Raw genomic sequence first — 19,516 nt, forward strand, 5'->3', positions numbered from 1 at the left:
AATCACCGACTTTATGTAGGTATTTAAAGAATAATAAATCTTAATTGTTATATTTTATAATTATAAATAATGTTTAGTATAATAGTGAAATATATTCAATTAAACCACTGTGAAAATATCCAAGATATGATAACAAATTAAACGATATACCTACATATATTATTATTATATTAGTACATTTTAAATATTTTAGTTCAAATTCTGAAATCGTGGTCCTCCGAACAAACTTATTCAGTAAGGAACATCATCTTCTTGAAAAATAAATAAACTAATGAATAAAAAAATGAAAATTAACTTACAAATCTTACAATAGTTATTGGGAGATCTAATTGATACTTTGAATATGAGATACGACGAAGGAAAATTATAAGTTATAACCAGATTAATATTTTTAATACTTCAAGAATATATTGTAAAATTATCATATATATATATATGTATAGGTAGGTATATAAATGTAACTTTGTTATTATAATTGTACTTATCTAAAATAAAAGTTCTTTGAATGTAACTGAATAAAATACAAAAGTAATTTTATTTTCCATGATTCAGTTAGTCATTTCAACAATAATTATACTATTAGGTAGGTACTAACCTTTTGTATCGTAATTTATTAAATCTTTATACTTTGTGCATAAAGTAATAACTATATAGAACATGTTAAAAGCAGTCGATTGGTTAAAATTATTACTTTAAAAGCGATGCAGGTACAAGGGAAGTAATGGTTGAATAGCTTTCATTAGAGTTCTAAAAAAAATGTAATTTAGCGTAAAACACTCAATGATGTCACTATTAATTTAATGGTATTAAATATTAACTTATAATTTATTTATGTTTGGCAGATATTATATCATGTATATACTACCTGTGTAATTTATTTTTATATAAAGTACGAATAATTATTAAAACTTATACTGCACACTTTACTCTGAATGACGAGTAATCTTTTGATTAGGCTAGCACATATTATTAGAAACGTTTATTGTACCTTTAATGTTTGAAATAGTAAATACCCTTCCAACGATAATCAAAAAACTGTTATTGCGTCACTGATTATTAGTGATTATTTTTAAGTATTGATCATTATTAACATAAGGCTCTTGTTGTATTTTACTTTTTAATAGGTTTGTAGAAAGTAACTATTTATCTTACTCAATTCCTAAGACGATAATTATGATTAGATATATTTTTCGAAGAATAATACACTATAATATTATGTCTTTATCTACGGTTTATTCTCAAATTATTATATAAATGCAGATGCCCTTTATAGTTTATAGGTACCATAAGAGACCATGAAATATATGTCTTTGAATTATATATTTATTAAAGTAGCATGTAAAACAGTTTGTAATATTTTAACTTACACAATTAATGACAATTCCCTTTTTTACTCGAGAAATAAAAATAAAATGAATTTCAAATTTTGAATTTTGAATTTTGAACCTAAATAGATGGTATTATAATACATTACAATAGTACTTCGAAATTACAATAAACTTAAAATGTACATAATTAAGTTCAATTACCTAATTAGTTACCGTAAATTACTTTTAAATAATATAATTAAAATAGGAGATGCATAAAATGAATTGTATACACACACTTTGTTAGATATGTAAAGGAATGTCAAACAACAATTTAATTGGGATTTTACGTAAAATACAACACTGTACCTACGTTTGTGACATTAACAACGTTTTCTTAATGAATACTTAACAAATGTATCTACCAATTAATTTAACTTCAGAAATATAATTAAAAAGCATACACATAATTAAAGCACGTACACTATAATAATAGGTTCTTGGATATTATATAATTCCAATTTATTTAATTTTTAATTCAATTTGAGCAAAACTGCACGTTTTATATTTCATTCGTAAGTATAATTAGTTATTACTTATTGCTCTCTGTGTACTTGCTATATTTACGAGTTTTAACTGACTGCTATCAATTTTTGCTGAATGTATGGAGAAGATCTTACGGATAGCCCCGAGGGCCAAAAAACCTTGAAAATATCCGGGACTGGTAATATCACTTAGACTTGGATATAAATTATCCATAATAATCATTATTATACATGAACGGTTCCCTACCTCGTTTGAAATCGCCTATATGACTATAATCACTTTATTATATATAAAAGACCGAAAGTCACACTAAAGTTAGTAGTTACAGTTTACGATCAGTCTGGACATCAGCATAACTGCGCGAAAAAATTATCATCATGAACTCTTCATTTTACGTAAGCGTTGTTTTTTTTATGAACGATTTCTTAAAATCAACTATAAGTCCTTTCAACTGTGAAAATACTGAACCTATTTCGTTTTTTTTTCATCGTAGGTAGTTTTGGCGGTTGTATTGGTAGCTGTGGCGATAGCCGACGACGCCAGAAGTAAAAAAGAAGCCATTTACAATCCTTATGGTCAAATCACAGGTAAACAATGTGTCACTATTACATTATAATATAAATAAATTGAAGAGAAAAAAAATCTAAATGTATTCACATCTTTCAACCTGAATGGCTAAACTTTGTTCGTAATATAATTCAATACAATATACAATGTCACTTATTACATTATATTATAATACGTAGGGTTGTAATATTAGGTACGTACGCATAGGATTAACCCATCTGAATGTATATTAAAAACCAAACTCGGGAAAACGGAAAAAGAAATGCTAAAGTGTACTTATACAATTTTAGTTTTTCAAATATATATCTTATTTATTTAATTTAATAATTTCAATAAATTATAGTTTTAATGCTATGGTTTTTTCTAAACGCATCGTGACCGATGCTACAAGAGTCTAACCATAATATAACATTATACACTCTGTCCCAAAATGTTTATATTCCTTTCCATGACTTTTTTTTGTTTATATTTTTAAAATACGATGAATATTTGCTGGCTTATTTTCTAAAATACAATTTAGAAAAAATAATTTGAGTTTCTTAAAAATTGTAATTAGATAGCTTAGAACTAGTTATCTACTCATATGTTTGAAAAAAATAGGTACATAGCAAATAATATATAATTCTTGGGAACTTGAATAGGTGTGTATTTAGAATTAATGATGAGATGAAACAAGGAAATCACAATGAAGTTAAAAATTAAAACTAAAGACATTTTTATTTTATTTTATTTATTAAAAAAAACAATAACATCGATTTTAATATATATATTTATTATATCTACTACATAAATTATCTAAAAATATTATTATTTATATTTTAACCTATTTATTGTGATTATGATGACAAAATAGTTTTGTAGATATTTAACAAGTCAAAATGATTATTGTTAGTAACATAGTTTGAAGAATATTTAGTAAAAACATGTAACTTCAATAATTGATAAATTCAATACACTTTAATGCTTAGTTAATATTTTATTTTATTCAATACCATTGTATCATATACAGATGGATATATAAGTACATTTTTATACATATGTGTGTTATAATTTAGGACAGTGGTGGTGTTTAGAATGACAATCACCCCTCACCTTTTAGGTTGGACTTGGTTAATTCCTGTTAGTATGTAAATTGAAAAAAATATTAAAAATGATAATTTAGAGAACTTATTAACAGTTATAATTAAAAAAGTTTTGAAATACAATTGTAAGTAAATATATATAAATATATATATCAAACGTAAGTATGTTTGGACAATATATTTTGGCAGTAGGATTGTATGATAATTTTAGTGCTAGTGTACTGGATTCCCCCACTCCCAGGCCATTGCTTTGTGTCAAAACCACTTCACAAGTTTGATGACGTTCGACTAAATAGGCACATACTCATAAATTATTACCACTCTTTGGTTTTTTTTTTTTTTTTGGTCGATTCGGAAGTCAGCTAGCGGTGATTTTATTTCTTTTAATAGAACCGTTACTCTTTTCTGACAATATAAAATTGCACGTGTGGTGAAACTATATTGGATCCTGCAATATAGGTACCTACTTCTCGCTCAATTTTTATAATACAATAAAATAACATTGCGGAAATTCGTTTTATCGTCTACGTTAACGATCGCACCGATATAGAACGGTACGTAGTTTAATATAATAATGTCGTTTGTCGTTCGAGCCCGTAATAGCGTAACGCGCGGTGAGATGTGTTACACTTACACGTTTCAAAAAATAGATCGGACCATGACAGTTCAATGATCATTAATACTACAAGCTAGTAGAAATCGACTATGACGGCATCTGAGGGATCAGACCGTGTGGTTAAATAATAAATTGTAAACTGTCTTATGCTCAAACAAAAAATAAACCGTCTTACCTGAAATTAGTTTTATGCGCCAAACAAAATCGAAAACATCATCAAATTGCAAATTAGAATTTACTCTGAAAAGCAAAAATAATCTTCACCTACTTGTGGATTTTTAACCAAACTCGTTTATGAAAAACGAATTTAAAAAAACTAAATATCATATTTTTATACTATATTTATTACCTATTTAGGGTAAAATATTTAAATTGGTGTTATCAAAAAGTGGTTTACAGTTTTAAATTATAAATATATTGTACGTGCACTGTTCGGAATTTAGAATGCTTATACATTCTAAACGAATTATGTGCCAGATGCTCTCAAAAAGCCATAGAGATCAATACGATTTAACGATTCTCGACGTCATATGAACGACTTGAAATCTTGAACTCGATATTTTTGTGTTACAGATGCCAACAAGTATTTAGCTACCGCCGGATACAATAATTACAACAACTATCAACAAGTGCCTTACAACAATTATCAACCGGCGGCGTATTCGGCGTACAACCAACAGTACTACCAACAACAACAGCCGCACCAGCGTGTCGGTGGTTATCCGTACAACGGCGACATTGCAACAGGCTACAACCACCAACAGCACTACAACCAGTACAACAACTACCCGTACAGCGGTTACCAGCAGTACAGCGGCTACCAACAGTACCCGTACAACGGTAACCAACAGTACCAGTACACCAGTAACCAGCAGTACGGCGCTTACCAGCAACAGTACCCGTACAACGGTTACCAAAACGCGTACGGCTACCAACAGAATCCGTTCGGCTACAACAGCGCGTACAACTTCAATCATGTTCTCCGACAGGCGCCCGCTTACCCGAGTTCCGGTGCTCAGGCCATCAGCCCACCGGTGCCACATCCGTTCTATCACGTACAAGGGACGTATTACCCGACCACGACCGAAGTTAACAAACCACCTGCGGCCGTTGTCACAGAAGGACCGAAAAAAACATACAAATGAAAAGATCGAAAAACTTCCGGATAGTATGATGTCACATGTTATTATAATGGTATCATTATAAGAAAATGCTAAGAAATGGAAAAAAAACATTACACAAATTATGTAAAACCACGCCACGATATTATTATAATTATTATTATTATTAATATGCACTTACAAAATAAATAAATCACTTACAGAACAAAACCTAATGCAGCGTGATCATTTCAAATTAATTTGTTTACAAAAAAAAAAAAACCTAAGACATAGTTACATAACATTTTTATTTATTTATAACGATTGTTTTTAACATCAGACCCATTAATCACTCCTGGCCATAATTGCCAATAAAAAAAGATTTGAGCCATTTTAAATAATATTTAAAGTAATCCAATAAGAGTTTTAACTAGATCCACAAAATAAATTGTTTAAAATCATCATGCTCAGGTGATAAAATATATGTATAGTGTAGGGAAATACGTTAAATATCTTGTTGAGAGTTATAGGTAAACGAGTTTTATATTTTGTATACCTACTATGTACTAATACAGTTAAAATATTTAAATCTATTCCAGCCAAATTCATCATTAAACATAACAAAATAAACTGAATCTTATTTTATAAACTATAATTGAAAAATGTTCCAACCGTTTTGATCGTTTCGATGAAATCATCTGTCATTGAATATAAAAATGTTGTTCTTTAAATGTTATGTGTTCTATGGACGTTTAAAGTTCAAGTTTTGTTGAATAGTCAAATAAGATTTGCGTCTACCAAAAGATCATAGATACAAATATAATTATACACATAATTCAATAATTCTGATTAAAACTTTGATTGCTAATTTGATTAATTTTTTCTTTTATAAAAAGTTGCATTTCACACTTTAAAGTTTTTCAATTGATTTTATTTTACTTTCATCGGGGACCTCTTCATCAAAAGGTTCACTCATTTCGGCTAACCTGTGCTCTTCTACATCATCTTCAACTTCTTGGTGAAACGGTCTTTCGGTCTCAATTTCTACATCTTCGTGATCTAGATTTTCTGCGACATCATAATTATTACTTGGCTTAATCAATTTCACCGGAATCTGTGACCCATAATAGTAGTTCATGGCTGTAGGTATAGGGGCATAATATAATAATCGTTTATGATGTGGTTTCTTCGGGTGGTGACAGTGCTCTTTTTTTGGTTTTTTTTTTGGTTTTTTTGGTTTATGTTTTTTATGAACTTTAGGACCACATGGCTTACATGGTTTGTGTTTTGGCATTGAAGGGTGATGAGGTTTATGTGGATGCAGTGGCTTATGTGGATGTGGAGGCTTATGTGGATGCAGTGGCTTATGTGGAAGAAGTGGCTTATGCGGATGATGTGGTTTGTGTGGATGGTGATGGTTGCGAGTTATCCAATGGAAAGGTACTTGACGGGCTATTAATAAAGGATGGTGCCGATTTCTGACAACTATACTCAAATCTCTCATAGGTCGTATGATTCTCATAGGAGGACGGCCTTGTTGATCACTTATTGGATCTAATGCTTTGTTACGTTCTTTTGGTTTCAACGTCATTATTGACACCTCTTTTACTTTTTTAACTTGCTCAAAATCTTCATTTCCATCTTCGGGATCTTCATTTTTTTCGGGTTCATTAAGCCTTTCTAATGAATCCATTTCTTCATGTTCGTTTAGCTGTTCTGGTTTTTCTGGTTCTCCGTAATCATCAATTTCAGGTTCATGGATCTGTTTTGCCATTGATTTCGATGAACTTGTAGGCATCCATACGTCAGATACCTCAGATTTAAATTCATCTGGTGAATCTACTTCTGGTCCTTGAAGTCCATAACTTCGAGAGCTGAGATCGTCTTGAGTGTCAATTGAACTTGTAGGTAAATTCCTGTTTGTACTATTTTGTTTAGTGTGCTCATCGTTTAATCTTCGACCGCACGCTAGTGCCGATAACCAGAATAAAGCCAACTGAAAAACATGTCAACGTGATATTTATGATAGATAGGTATATCTAATAAGTAAGTAAACACTAAAGAGTATTACAAATAATCTCACAAAGATTACAACAGAATAAATGTTGTTCCGTGTTGTTGAAAAACAAATTATAATTTCTAGACAAATACTGAGTAAGATGTTAATTTAAAAAGTGCTCCATTTTTTCAATTTTAAAATTAATTGTAAAATATTTAAAATATTAGGTATAGATCACTTTTGGAGAGTAAAAATGCTCAATCATATAAAACCATATAAAAATAAAAAATGACTATGAAAACTAGCTAGGTATTGTGTAATACGTTAAATGGATCGCTTTTTATATTATAATGATAATAATTGTTAGCATTCAATAGGTACAGTGATATTAATTCCATTGTTCGATTATAGCAATAATTGAAAACATTTCCATATCGATTTTATAAAGTTATTCAAATAAAATGTTCAGCAAGAAAATGAATCCTCGCTTAAGTAGTATTTGCATTTAACGTACCTATAAGTATTTCTATTAAAACCAGTTACGTAATTATTTTAAATCTACCGTATACGTATGATAAATCTATAAATCTATTATCCCATAATATTTTACCATTCAATAAAAAAAATCGGATTTTATTATTCAAATAAAGCCGCGGAAAAATGTATACATTAGAATTAACGATTAACAATAATAACATCAATAATACATTATGATAAGTAGTACGTTTTTTTAGGAAAATATATACATTATATTTATTTTCTATTAGAACATAGTTTTATAAAATTATTATAAGTACTTATTCGTAAGGGTATTTTGAAAACAATGAATTGATCATTATCATAATAACATGATTCATACAGTTACATACAAAATCTAAATATTTTTATTTATACTTACCAATCTTTTTGTATCCATCGTCATGTGCGGTATTCATGACGACAATTCGATTTCGACTCGGATGCACATGATGCTTTTGACACAAACACCGTTTGTAAACTGTCATTTTGATCAACGAATAAATCCTCAACATATGCGGGTTATATTCCACCTCCACCGCACGAAATGAACCGTGTCACACTAATTGTACAAAGTTTTGGTTTTCGGTTTTGGTTTGTTTTTACACACGCATTTCCCAATATTATGTCACGTTATCGGTCGCTCGATATCGTGACTACGACGTTTTGGTTGTTTTTATTCTTGTGTAGGAAAAAAAAACCAATAACAGGTGATGTAACTCAGTAGCGCTGGTAATCGGAACGAAATGGCGATCGTTTTAATTACAGGAAGTTGTGAAATCGTTCACTGGACGATGGTGTGAAAATAAGGGCACGTTTACGGTGGAGAATCATTTACCAGAATATAGTAGGTACCTGGTTTCAGGTCACGGTCAACAGTGGATATTCACTTGGGTAACGTGGCCGGTTAACTGTGAAAACGAGAGACTTAAAAGAAAACTGAAATCAATACAGGACGGTCATTAGTAGTTACAGAATACCAATTAATATTTAATGGTGTGCACTAGTAGATGTTTGAATGGAAACGAAGATTTTGAGTTTCCACAATATTATTTTTATACTGACGCCATAAATGACATGAACATTGAACAAACACACTTTATGCATTTGTACATATGGCTTTTTTTCTTATCGAATCCATTTACGCAATGAACACTACCGCCCCTTCTTAAAAAATACTTATGAATATAGAGTACTCAGTTCAACTGTAAAATATATACTTAAAAGTGAATAAAAGCACGACAACTTTAAACTTATAAAACGTTTTTTACCATAAATGCATACGAATTGAAGCAAACAAAAAATAAACATTTTTATAGGATCGAAACTTTTGTAATTTAACTTATTTTTAATGTATAATATTCATTCATACACTAACACCAAAAAATCCTAAAAAAAAAATGAAAACACCATGATTATTATATAAGATATATTTTTTATATAGACTTAAATATTATGGATGCATACGTATGAGTGTCATAATATTATGTGTATGTATATTGTATGTATACGGTGTACATGTATGATGCATTTATGGATATATTTTATGTATGTTTTTTTTTTTATTTCAAAGCAAATCAAAAATCAACATACTATCGACGAGTGTTGACTTTCTTTTAATTTTAAATAGTACCTAATTCCTATTATTTCAACCTAGGTTTAGGTAGCTTAATATTTTTAATAATATTTTAATGTTTGCCATTTTTAATGATGTCAATATTGTATGATTTAAAATTGTATTGATTATATCTAATGAACTGTCACGTTTAAACATCCACTTTAGAAGCTTTTTAAGTTTCAGTGTTTATTCTGTGTATGTATATTTAGTAGATATACAAATATATATATTCATTATGCCATTTTTTGAATTTAGATAAGTGATCTCGGGTTCCAGTTCATACTTAGACAATAATTCATAATTAAATATCAAATCGATAAGTGTTCAATTGAGGTTGAAAATGTACGTCATTCGTCATTGATTCTTTCTATTTTATAAACTAAAGCTTAGTTACTTCAGTATATTTATAATTGAAGTATCATTATATCATATTATGCATCTATTTGATGTGTATAATACATAATATGCATAATATTGCGTTTGTATTCACAAAACATTCATAATATTTGCATCATAATATAATATATTGTATTTGTGATCTATGGTTAAAATTATTTTGAAACGAAATAATTCAAAATGGTCATATCATCGTAGAGACCATTTGTCTCATTAGTCATTACTACTTAAAAAAGTACACGAATATAATCTATTTATATAAATATATCAAGTTAACACTTCATTGAAAATAAAAAATAATTATTCATGAAATTAATACCCCTTCAAAATTGATTTTATTTCATAAGAATTAAAGAACTGGGTGAAAGACGTTTTCAAATCTTTACAACACCAATCTCATTAACATTTGTGGTGATTTATTATTATTAGCTAACCCACAGAAATTTGCGGTTTAACTGAATTGTGTGTTGGTTTAGGCTAGGGATACTGCGGTATGTTCATGTGATCGGAATGTTTTACACTCGTCATTTATTTGTTTTCCGGTATGAAAAAAAATTCAACTCACAATAGGTATTCTAACGATATTAAATCAATATTATCGTACTTTTCTTGATACATTAATAATTACGAAGACATTTAAAAAAATAAAAATAATATATTCTTACCTATTAAATTGCGAATAGAAAATAAATAATAGTAATCAGGATCAGAAATAATAACACAATAGAACATAGCTTCAATCATTTCTTTCAGCATGTATAGACAAATAAATAGGTATATTAATAGTATGTACGGCATAGGTTCTCAAACTTTTTATTGTATACCCCATTTTGGAAATTTTTTAAAATTTGGAGACCCACAATAATATGAATGACCCTTTTTTTGCTTATTGGTGGGTCAGTGCTTACAATAAAAAATGAATATTAAAAAATATAATTTTTTTTATGTTTTTAGAGATTCTATTTTTATTTCATAAAAATCGAGAGGTTTATTCTTCATGGATGGTTCGTATCAATATGTCGATGTAGTTTGTTCAGTCACATACTCTCATTTGCAAGTATATATCCACAAATAACTAGGGCTTCAAAACGATTTTATTTATTCAAATAACTTTTAAACCTAAAACATTTAACCGCATAAGTTGAATAACGTTTAAATTCTTTATAACGTTAAAAAGTCAATCGATCATAAAGTTTAATATTCCTATATCAGTAAATGGTATTATTAATTTTTTGATTTAAGCCCTGCAAATAACACATTGTGGTCGTAGATGTTCTTCGACGAAAATCCTATTTGAAAAAATGTTCAGAACAATATATAATAATATATATAAAGGTTTTTTTTATTTGACTGAGAAGAACTTGTTGAAGGCTCATCATAATTTAATTTTCATTTTTTAACTGTTGACACAGATATTGTCTCTGTTTCTTCTTAAGTTTGAGTTATTGACTTTTTATTTAACCTTTTGTCCATACTTGTACAAAATTACAAAAAAATCGAATTTATTTGAAGAAAAGTTATATAAAACTGCGTTCATGTATCGTATTCGATGTGCTGTGTGTTACTGAAAAGTGAAAATAATCAATAGTCTTGAACGTCATACAGGTATCTACTAATTTGTTTCAAATTCATCGCTATCTTTTCAATAACTATTAATCTGGTTGCGTCGTTTTGACACGGCCACAGTAAACTCGAAATCGTCGTCGCACCCTCGCAGATAAAGATTGACAATAAAACTGAATTTGAACATCAACGAAAAATAATAGATGAATTAAAAAATGTGTTATATAAAAAATATTACTCGACCCACCAAAAATATTATCTCGAATCACTTTTGTGCCGGGACCCACAGTTTGGGAACCTCTGATAAATAGCATATTAGTATATTACTATATTAATAGTATAACTTTATAAAATAAATTATTTTGTCTCAATAATTGTATTATACAAATACTATTATGCTTAGGTAGGTATATAATTATAATAAGATTATGATAAACGTAATGATATAATTTAATACAAAGAAATACAAAATAATTTTAATTTTATATTATAATCAGGGAGGATTGATGAATGAATTGATTTTACAATTACATATGTATTTTTCTTTAATTTTTTTTTATGTGTCTTTCATTACCATTTTGGACAGTAAAAATGTTTCGATTTTCTTCAACGGCATATTTCGTGATAGGAAAATGAATTTAGTTGGTATTTTGGGGGATAGACTAAAGAAGTAAAAAATTCTCGATATTTTTCAAAAACGTCAAGAAAAACAAACAATTATGGAAAAACTGGGAATTTAAAACAAAATGATTTAAAAAAAATCAATGGTGTCGACATAATTTGATATATTTGCATCGATTGACACTACTATTTACTATTTAAGTCTAAATATTTGAAAAATAAGTACTTCAAATGTTTATTTAAAGAGATTATCTTAAATATAATTTTTGGTTTATTATGAATTGGATCGAATTTAATAATTTAACAATCAAAAATTATTGATCGAAAATATTTAAAATAACTATACATGTGATTTTAATGGCTGAGATGTTTCCATAGTATAACTATGTTCATTGTTCTATTATGATTAAAAACAATAACCTTACTCCAACTTTATATACTTGACTTTTCGTTCATGTGTAGGTAAGACACTAAGACATGCAAAAAACTCTTATTACAATAATATACTATGTATAAACAATTTAAACTCTTTGTTGCCAATGGTCATAAAAAAAATATATATATATATACATTTATATGGAGTAAATGGATATATCATTGAAGCAAAATAAAAATAAATTTGAAAAATTCATCATTGTGAAACCAATACCTTAATCGTTCTTCTAAGAATATAATACATAACTGATTTAATTTCTCCAGAAATGTTTGAAAGTGTATTCTATGTTTATACGCAGAAAAAAAATTTGAAATAAAAACACGGTCTTTAATCATCACAAATTGAGCCAAGTGTTTCTATATTTGAATATTTAAATTAAGTTGTATAATGTATATTGTATATTATAAATAATGTTATTATATCAGCTTGTATAATCATTTTTAGATTTTAAAAATATTTGAATAAAACATCATTTCTTACACTTTTCTAAATAAATACAATTTTTACTTATTAGCTATTCAAATATTTCATGTCTATTAATCAAATAAATTTACCATTCTTTATACATTTTAAAAATGTAATGGTAATCTCGTATATTGCGTGAGAAATAAACATGAACAATAAATTATAATATTACCTATACGGTAATATATGTACATAATATATTAATATATACCTACTATATAGGTATAAACCTATAATTTAAAAATAAGTAAAATTCACCCGCAATTTAAGCAATGTAAATTGTACGACAAACAAATTACAATTGAAAATAGAAAAAAAACCTATGAAGTAGTTATAGATGTGAGTTGTAACTATGTATTATAACATTTACTAATGCACTTATTACAGTAGTATACACGGAAACTAATCTTTTATGCATTACGTATAGGGACAGGAAAACATAATAATTTATTTTTCTAGGGCTATAATATAATGCCGGGTTAAAATTTTACAAACTTTCGATTTAGGTTAAATGTATAATAGAGTATATTGTGAACTATTTTAAATTTTAACATATTCTTTAATAATATAGTTATGATGTAGTTATGTTTTTCTTACGCGAAAAATGTATGTCAACGAGAATATTAAGAAGTGGAAGTTCAAAATTTCTATTTCATTTACAAAATAAAATAATTGTTAAAATTGTAAAATAATTGTAAAATTGTAAAATAATGTTTTTTTTTGTGATACACTAAATTACTAATATTAGTAATATTCAGTATTTATGAGACAATTCATAGTAACTATTTAGTTCTAGTTTCGAGATACAAAGATACAATTATTGTACACAGGTTCCACCTCAAATTTATAAAATGCAACGTATTTTAGCACAATTCATTAAAAAAATATATCATCAAGAATCCATGAATACGATTAAAATTAAATAAAAATACCATTTTTATGATATTTTTACAGTGACATTTTTTTTTCTTGATTTATATAGAAAAATGTATGAAGAGTACGGAAAAATTCAAAAAAAAAAATACACGATACTATAATATTATAGTTATTACTTATTGTATATTTATCGAATAAATTCACATTTCACAATAGTTTGACATAATATTATTTATGAGAAGGAGACAATCATAATATTAAATATACTGATAAAATCCGATTTATGAAATCCGGAAAGTAAATATAAAGTAATCTTTACTATTCTCGGATACACAACGAACGAAATTTATTAAATTGCAGCGAATGGTTTTACGGTTGAACGAACAAATAACAACAAATTCAATCTCACGCGAGTAATTTTACGCCAGGTGCTATAAAGACATAATATTATATTGTATAGAAATTTAGAAGAAAAAAAAAGTGACAGGATAAGACAGTTTAGAAAATATTAAAATATTTTGATTGGTAACAAGTTGTTTCAAAAAATAAAAATAAAAAACATACCTATCGCGGTGGTAACTGACGATTTTTTTCAATGAGACGCTGCACATATAAAAATGAAACCTTCTTAATATATTGCATAATATTATAATAGTCCTCTACACTTTAATAATATAATATTATACGTACATGTGGAATGTCTGTATCTAAATGATGATCATAAACTTGACTCACGGCGTATGATATTGTTTTGGAACCATCTGGTGGGCGCCACTACCGGCGTGTGAATACTAAATGAGTGACAAAGAAAATCAAACGGCGATCTCGTGAAGCAAAAACAAACCGGAAAACGTGTTCCGGTAACGATGAAATCGCGACGCAACGATAACGACAATGACGATAAAAATATGCTGTACAAAATATTATTATCGTATATTTGGGTCTTGAAAACCTTACTCGGATGAACGAGAACGATCAATCGAATTGGCCAACGAACCGTTTCGGGCGCATCGAACGGCATTGGGATCGTGTAGTACCAAATCTACGCAGGTACACTAAGCCGAGACCTTGAGCGCGTTTTCACCGAGCCTGTGTCGAGGGCACTTCCGGTCTCGGTGTCGGATAAATATCCGACATTCCGGAGGATTTCAATCAAGTCACTCGAGTCACCGCAATGATGTTCCAGTGGATCGCTGCTCTTCTGATCGTCGGATCCGGCGCGTCCACCGCGTTCGTCCACTCCACCAACCAGCAGTCCAACCATCAGTCCAACCATCAATCAGAGTCTAGTTACAGCAGCAGTTCTTCACGTGAGTTTTGGATATTTCCGAACAAATTTTAAGTCCAGCAATGTATTATTGTTATTATTTACACGTACATTTTTCCTCAAACGACTCTCATCGTGGACAGCCGCGTTTCCGTCATCAGCTGTTGTAGAACGCTTTGATTTCAATTAATGCCGCCACTCCCTTTAGTCTTTACTAAAGAATTAATATTATTCTTGCGTGACTAATTATAATCCACTTAAGTTTAGCCCTTAGAATATTCATTAAATTTCCATAAACACCCTTAATGCTTGGTAAAACCTCTTTATAGCATAGACAAAAAAAAATACCGAATAAGATAAACCTAAATATACAATATTATAAAGACCAACGTTTCAGATTTATTATCCACATTCTATAACAAAAAATATTCACATACTCGACTGTGCTTTTATCAAATAAATAATGATTTTAATTTTATAAAATACCGATCTATTGTTTTTATTTTATTTTGATACAAACATGTGCAACTGTAAGTAAAGTTTGTAAACGTTTTAAAAAGTGCTTACATATTAGTGCAAAATGCTAATTATATTATGAATACTTGATATATAATATTAACACACCTATGAACATTTGGTACGAATTAATTTGAATTGTACTCAAAAGTTCTGAGAAGTAATATTATTTGCATACCTTATTAGTTATTAGTTACTCTACCAGTTATAATTTTGTGAGTCCTTAGTTGTTAATTTAATACAGAATATAATAAATCCTGACAATTTATGTTTTAATTGCAGATAACGGTGGTCATTCATATAGTTACATCAGCCAATCAGCCCACGGCCCAGGTTATAGTTACAGTTACAGTCACTCCAATGGCGGATCACCATTATTCTTACCAGAATACGCTTCTGGATATCATTCATACACCCCCCTATTCATTCCATCAATCGATTTTGATTTTGACTTTGATTTGGATGATGATCTAGATACTGATTTAGATTTCTATATTGATACAGACTTGGATTTAGACATAGATTTGGATTTTCCGGGCATTGAATACGGACTCGGTTATGTTGGAAAATATGGACACTGGTTTAGAAAGCCAAAATACGGAATTTCCAAGTTGTACAGCAGTATCGATCTAGATTTTTTGAACTATGGAGGAAACTACGGATACGATCATTTAGGACCATTACATTATGGATCATTTAATATTTACAAATAAATATATTAGTCAAAATAGTAAATTCAACTATTTATTTATAATTAGTATCTATTTAATAATTTATTTATTATAATAACATGTCATTTAGCATACGATCTTACCCTTTCGTTAACATATATAGAGTTTAAGAATTCAATTAGTATCTAGTCCATGGCTTAATAGACATTATAGTGGCTTCAGGATTGAAATAACCACTTATTTACAAACAAGACTTTAAGTAAATTTGTATTGTTTAATTATATACTTTACCGTAAGACAGTAGGAATTCATTATATTTGTGCAACTAATATTATAATAGGTATATTATACTACTTATATTTGTATGTCATGCAATAAATAGAATGTATAATGTTTGAAAATAATTTTGTAATTGAATCCATTGTGAAATCAAATAATATGAATAAGAACATTGACAATCAGAATGCGGTCACATGAAATAAATCATCTCGCGTATCGGAATTTTTAACTGTGTTGGTACTGCGTTAATAGATTAATAATATGTAAATCTAAAATATAGTACAATAACCATAGAACATATTAATTGACAAATTTTGACAATTCGAGTGATTATACTATATAAATACATATTATATTTGCAATTATTAGATTGTTATACATATTGCATAGTACGTGCTACATAGAAAACATTAAATATGTGTAATAGTATAACTAACTGAGAAAATGCAATAATTATCGTCAGTATCGATGGGTCTGTTCATAGAATACATTTTAGCCATACAAAATATACTGGATGATTCTGGATTCACCAAGCATAATAACCCACATTTTTTCTTAATAACACATTTATTCAAAATATTCTGATTTTTTTAATTTTTAAATTTACTAAAGACCATATTTTAAAATTATTGAGATTTTTTGTACTACTTAAAGAGTGTCTTGTGAAAATCACAATTTCTATTTTTTATATTATTAGCTATTGAAAATTATTTGGACAAAATAAATATATATTATTACATTTAACACGTGTTCAAACTAATAATTCCCTCTACAAACAGTGAATGGCTTAAGTTACCGAGCTTAAGATCAATAAAAAAAAAGTTCCAACTAAAGATGAACTTTTGTTTTGATTTATCATTCGGCAGAAATTGTGAGTTATCCGCTTGGAGATTTTTTTTTTATACGCATACATATAAATACCGTATTTAGATACTACACACATATAATTTATGATAGGAAAAATACATCAGTTCATGCATTTCAAATATAAAGGCAAAATACATCTAATTTACGTATTGAAATGCAAAACACAAAGCAAATTAAGTTATTTACTTAAGTTTTTGAGAAAAATATCAACACTTTTCTTAGATCAGAACATTTTTATGGATTATAAAAAAATGTATTTATATTATTAATTACAAGTACTCTATTATATACACAAACAATAATTTATGAATCATGTATATTTTGTAAACATTGTTCACTTTTAAAAATATGTTTTTTAAAAATTAAAATACTATTTCTCTCATCGTCTTACAAACTGTAAATATGATTGAGGGACTAGACAACTGATGGTGGCCCGTTTAGTTTTGCGACGGCACGTGCAAGATAATAATTTATAGATAAAGACACTTAACGCATTACTATTGTTAAGTATAGGAAATAAATATCGTTAAGATTGTTATTGTTTATCATTAGGTACTTCACAAAATTCAAACATGAACTTTTTTTTATTCTTGGTTTTTAGTTTTTCTTTATTTTAAATAAAGTTAATCGAAACATTGCTAATTCCTGCATCATAATAACTAGTAATATTATATTCTATAAAACTTATAGTATTAAATTATCTGTTGTATTTTAAATTTAAATTACAACTATACACGTTTAGTGCTGAGTTGTTCAAATTGTATTTTTTAGGACTTAGGTACCATGCATTTTAAAGTATACTCATATTATTCAAATACACTAACTCAAGGATTTTACCTAAAGAAGAAATAGGTACCTACTCAAACTGAAGTTTAATAAGTCATAAGTTATTGTTACTGAAAATAAAAAACCATTTAGTTTAAATGTTAACACAGTTGGATAATAAAAAGTAAAATAACCATTTTTAAATAAAAATTCTAAAAAAGTAAAGTTACCGGCCCATCTCAACTTACATGGATTATTTAAGAGAAGTTGACTTGTGAATTCTTATGAAATTGACCTATAAAATTGTTTTATGCCAACAAATATTTACGAAATTTTACTAAACTTGACAAAATATGAGTTTGAGCAGTCGATGTAAGACGATGTAACTTCACATACATAGTTACATGTGTACGGCTCATAAATATATATTCGTTTAGAACGGCCAAATATATAAGATGCGAGATGTATAATATATAAGTACTATATTGTTTAATTTAAAAAATGATTATTAGTATTAAAATATAGTATGTTAATAGTATTATCAATATCTAATTTAAGTCCTAATTTTTAGAACGATGTATGACAAAAAATCATTCCTAAAAAGAACTATAACTATATTAGTAACTACTAACTACTTCAGGCTGTCTATGAATAATCATAAATGGCTTAACTTGTAATATCGACCGATCGTAAATGCACAGTGCACACCTTATAAATGAAATGGTATCATAATATATGGCTTATTAATAATCATACAATAAATACAATTTCATGGTCAAAATTGCACATTTTCAAAACCATAGGCGATGTTAGGTACTTGAATGTATCATTACAATAAATTGATAGTTAAATACCTAACTCATTTGTTGAAATATGTCAATATGGCATAACTCATTATTAATTTTATCACTAATATGTTACCTACATAACAATAATGTTCAGTGAAAAAGCGTATTGGACAGAAATCAAACAAAACCACTGTAATTATATTATTTCATAGAATGTAAGTAGGTACCTAATTTATATCTTATCATTAATGACTGATATTCGAATCAAATTGAACAATTTAAATTATTTATCTAACTCAAACTAAAATGTAAAAATTGTAATATCTTTAAAAAAAATATTATGTCGATACAATTATGATGAAAGATATAGTATTCGTCCACGCTAATTGATTTAGTCATTTAGATTCCGTTAATTCGTATATTTACAATTTTCAATTTTTCAACCTCACTTATGGATCTATAGTCACTACAAAAATTGAAAAGTTTGGAACATCATTAGAGGTACGACTTCCGATCACTCACAAGACGTAATAAAGTACAAATAAATGTACTGGATTTCGTTGATTTGATTAACTTGAGGAAAAATAAAATAACCAGGTTAATTGTGTAGGTAAATTAGGAAAATTATATCAAAAACCATCTCCTATCTAGCTAA

At 28.1% G+C, this 19,516-nt stretch overlaps 3 protein-coding genes across 3 annotated transcripts; 2 read left to right on the plus strand and 1 right to left on the minus strand.

Moving 5' to 3' along the window:
• Positions 1 to 2,117: 2,117 nt before the first annotated feature.
• LOC111036308 (vacuolar protein-sorting-associated protein 36-like) lies at positions 2,118 to 5,324 on the plus strand. The gene is made up of 3 exons (XM_022318302.1): positions 2,118 to 2,248; positions 2,347 to 2,440; positions 4,692 to 5,324. The coding sequence occupies exons 1-3, from the start codon at positions 2,231 to 2,233 to the stop codon at positions 5,261 to 5,263; spliced, it is 684 nt and encodes a 227-aa protein (XP_022173994.1). The 5' UTR covers positions 2,118 to 2,230; the 3' UTR covers positions 5,264 to 5,324.
• Positions 5,287 to 9,110, minus strand: LOC111036306 (sporozoite surface protein 2-like). Its single transcript, XM_022318301.1, has 2 exons — positions 8,116 to 9,110; positions 5,287 to 7,214 (listed from the first exon to the last, which is right to left on the minus strand). Exons 1-2 carry the CDS (start codon positions 8,137 to 8,139, stop codon positions 6,129 to 6,131), a joined length of 1,110 nt encoding a protein of 369 aa, XP_022173993.1. The 5' UTR covers positions 8,140 to 9,110; the 3' UTR covers positions 5,287 to 6,128.
• A 5,656-nt stretch (positions 9,111 to 14,766) lies between these two features.
• On the plus strand, positions 14,767 to 16,645 carry LOC111036304. Its single transcript, XM_022318297.1, has 2 exons — positions 14,767 to 15,018; positions 15,774 to 16,645. The coding sequence occupies exons 1-2, from the start codon at positions 14,883 to 14,885 to the stop codon at positions 16,202 to 16,204; spliced, it is 567 nt and encodes a 188-aa protein (XP_022173989.1). The 5' UTR covers positions 14,767 to 14,882; the 3' UTR covers positions 16,205 to 16,645.
• The last annotated feature ends 2,871 nt before the right edge of the window (positions 16,646 to 19,516 follow it).

The sequence above is a fragment of the Myzus persicae genome, unplaced genomic scaffold (assembly GCF_001856785.1).
Source record: "Myzus persicae strain clone G006 unplaced genomic scaffold, MPER_G0061.0, whole genome shotgun sequence".
In the NCBI taxonomy this organism is placed as follows: Eukaryota; Metazoa; Arthropoda; class Insecta; order Hemiptera; family Aphididae; genus Myzus; species Myzus persicae.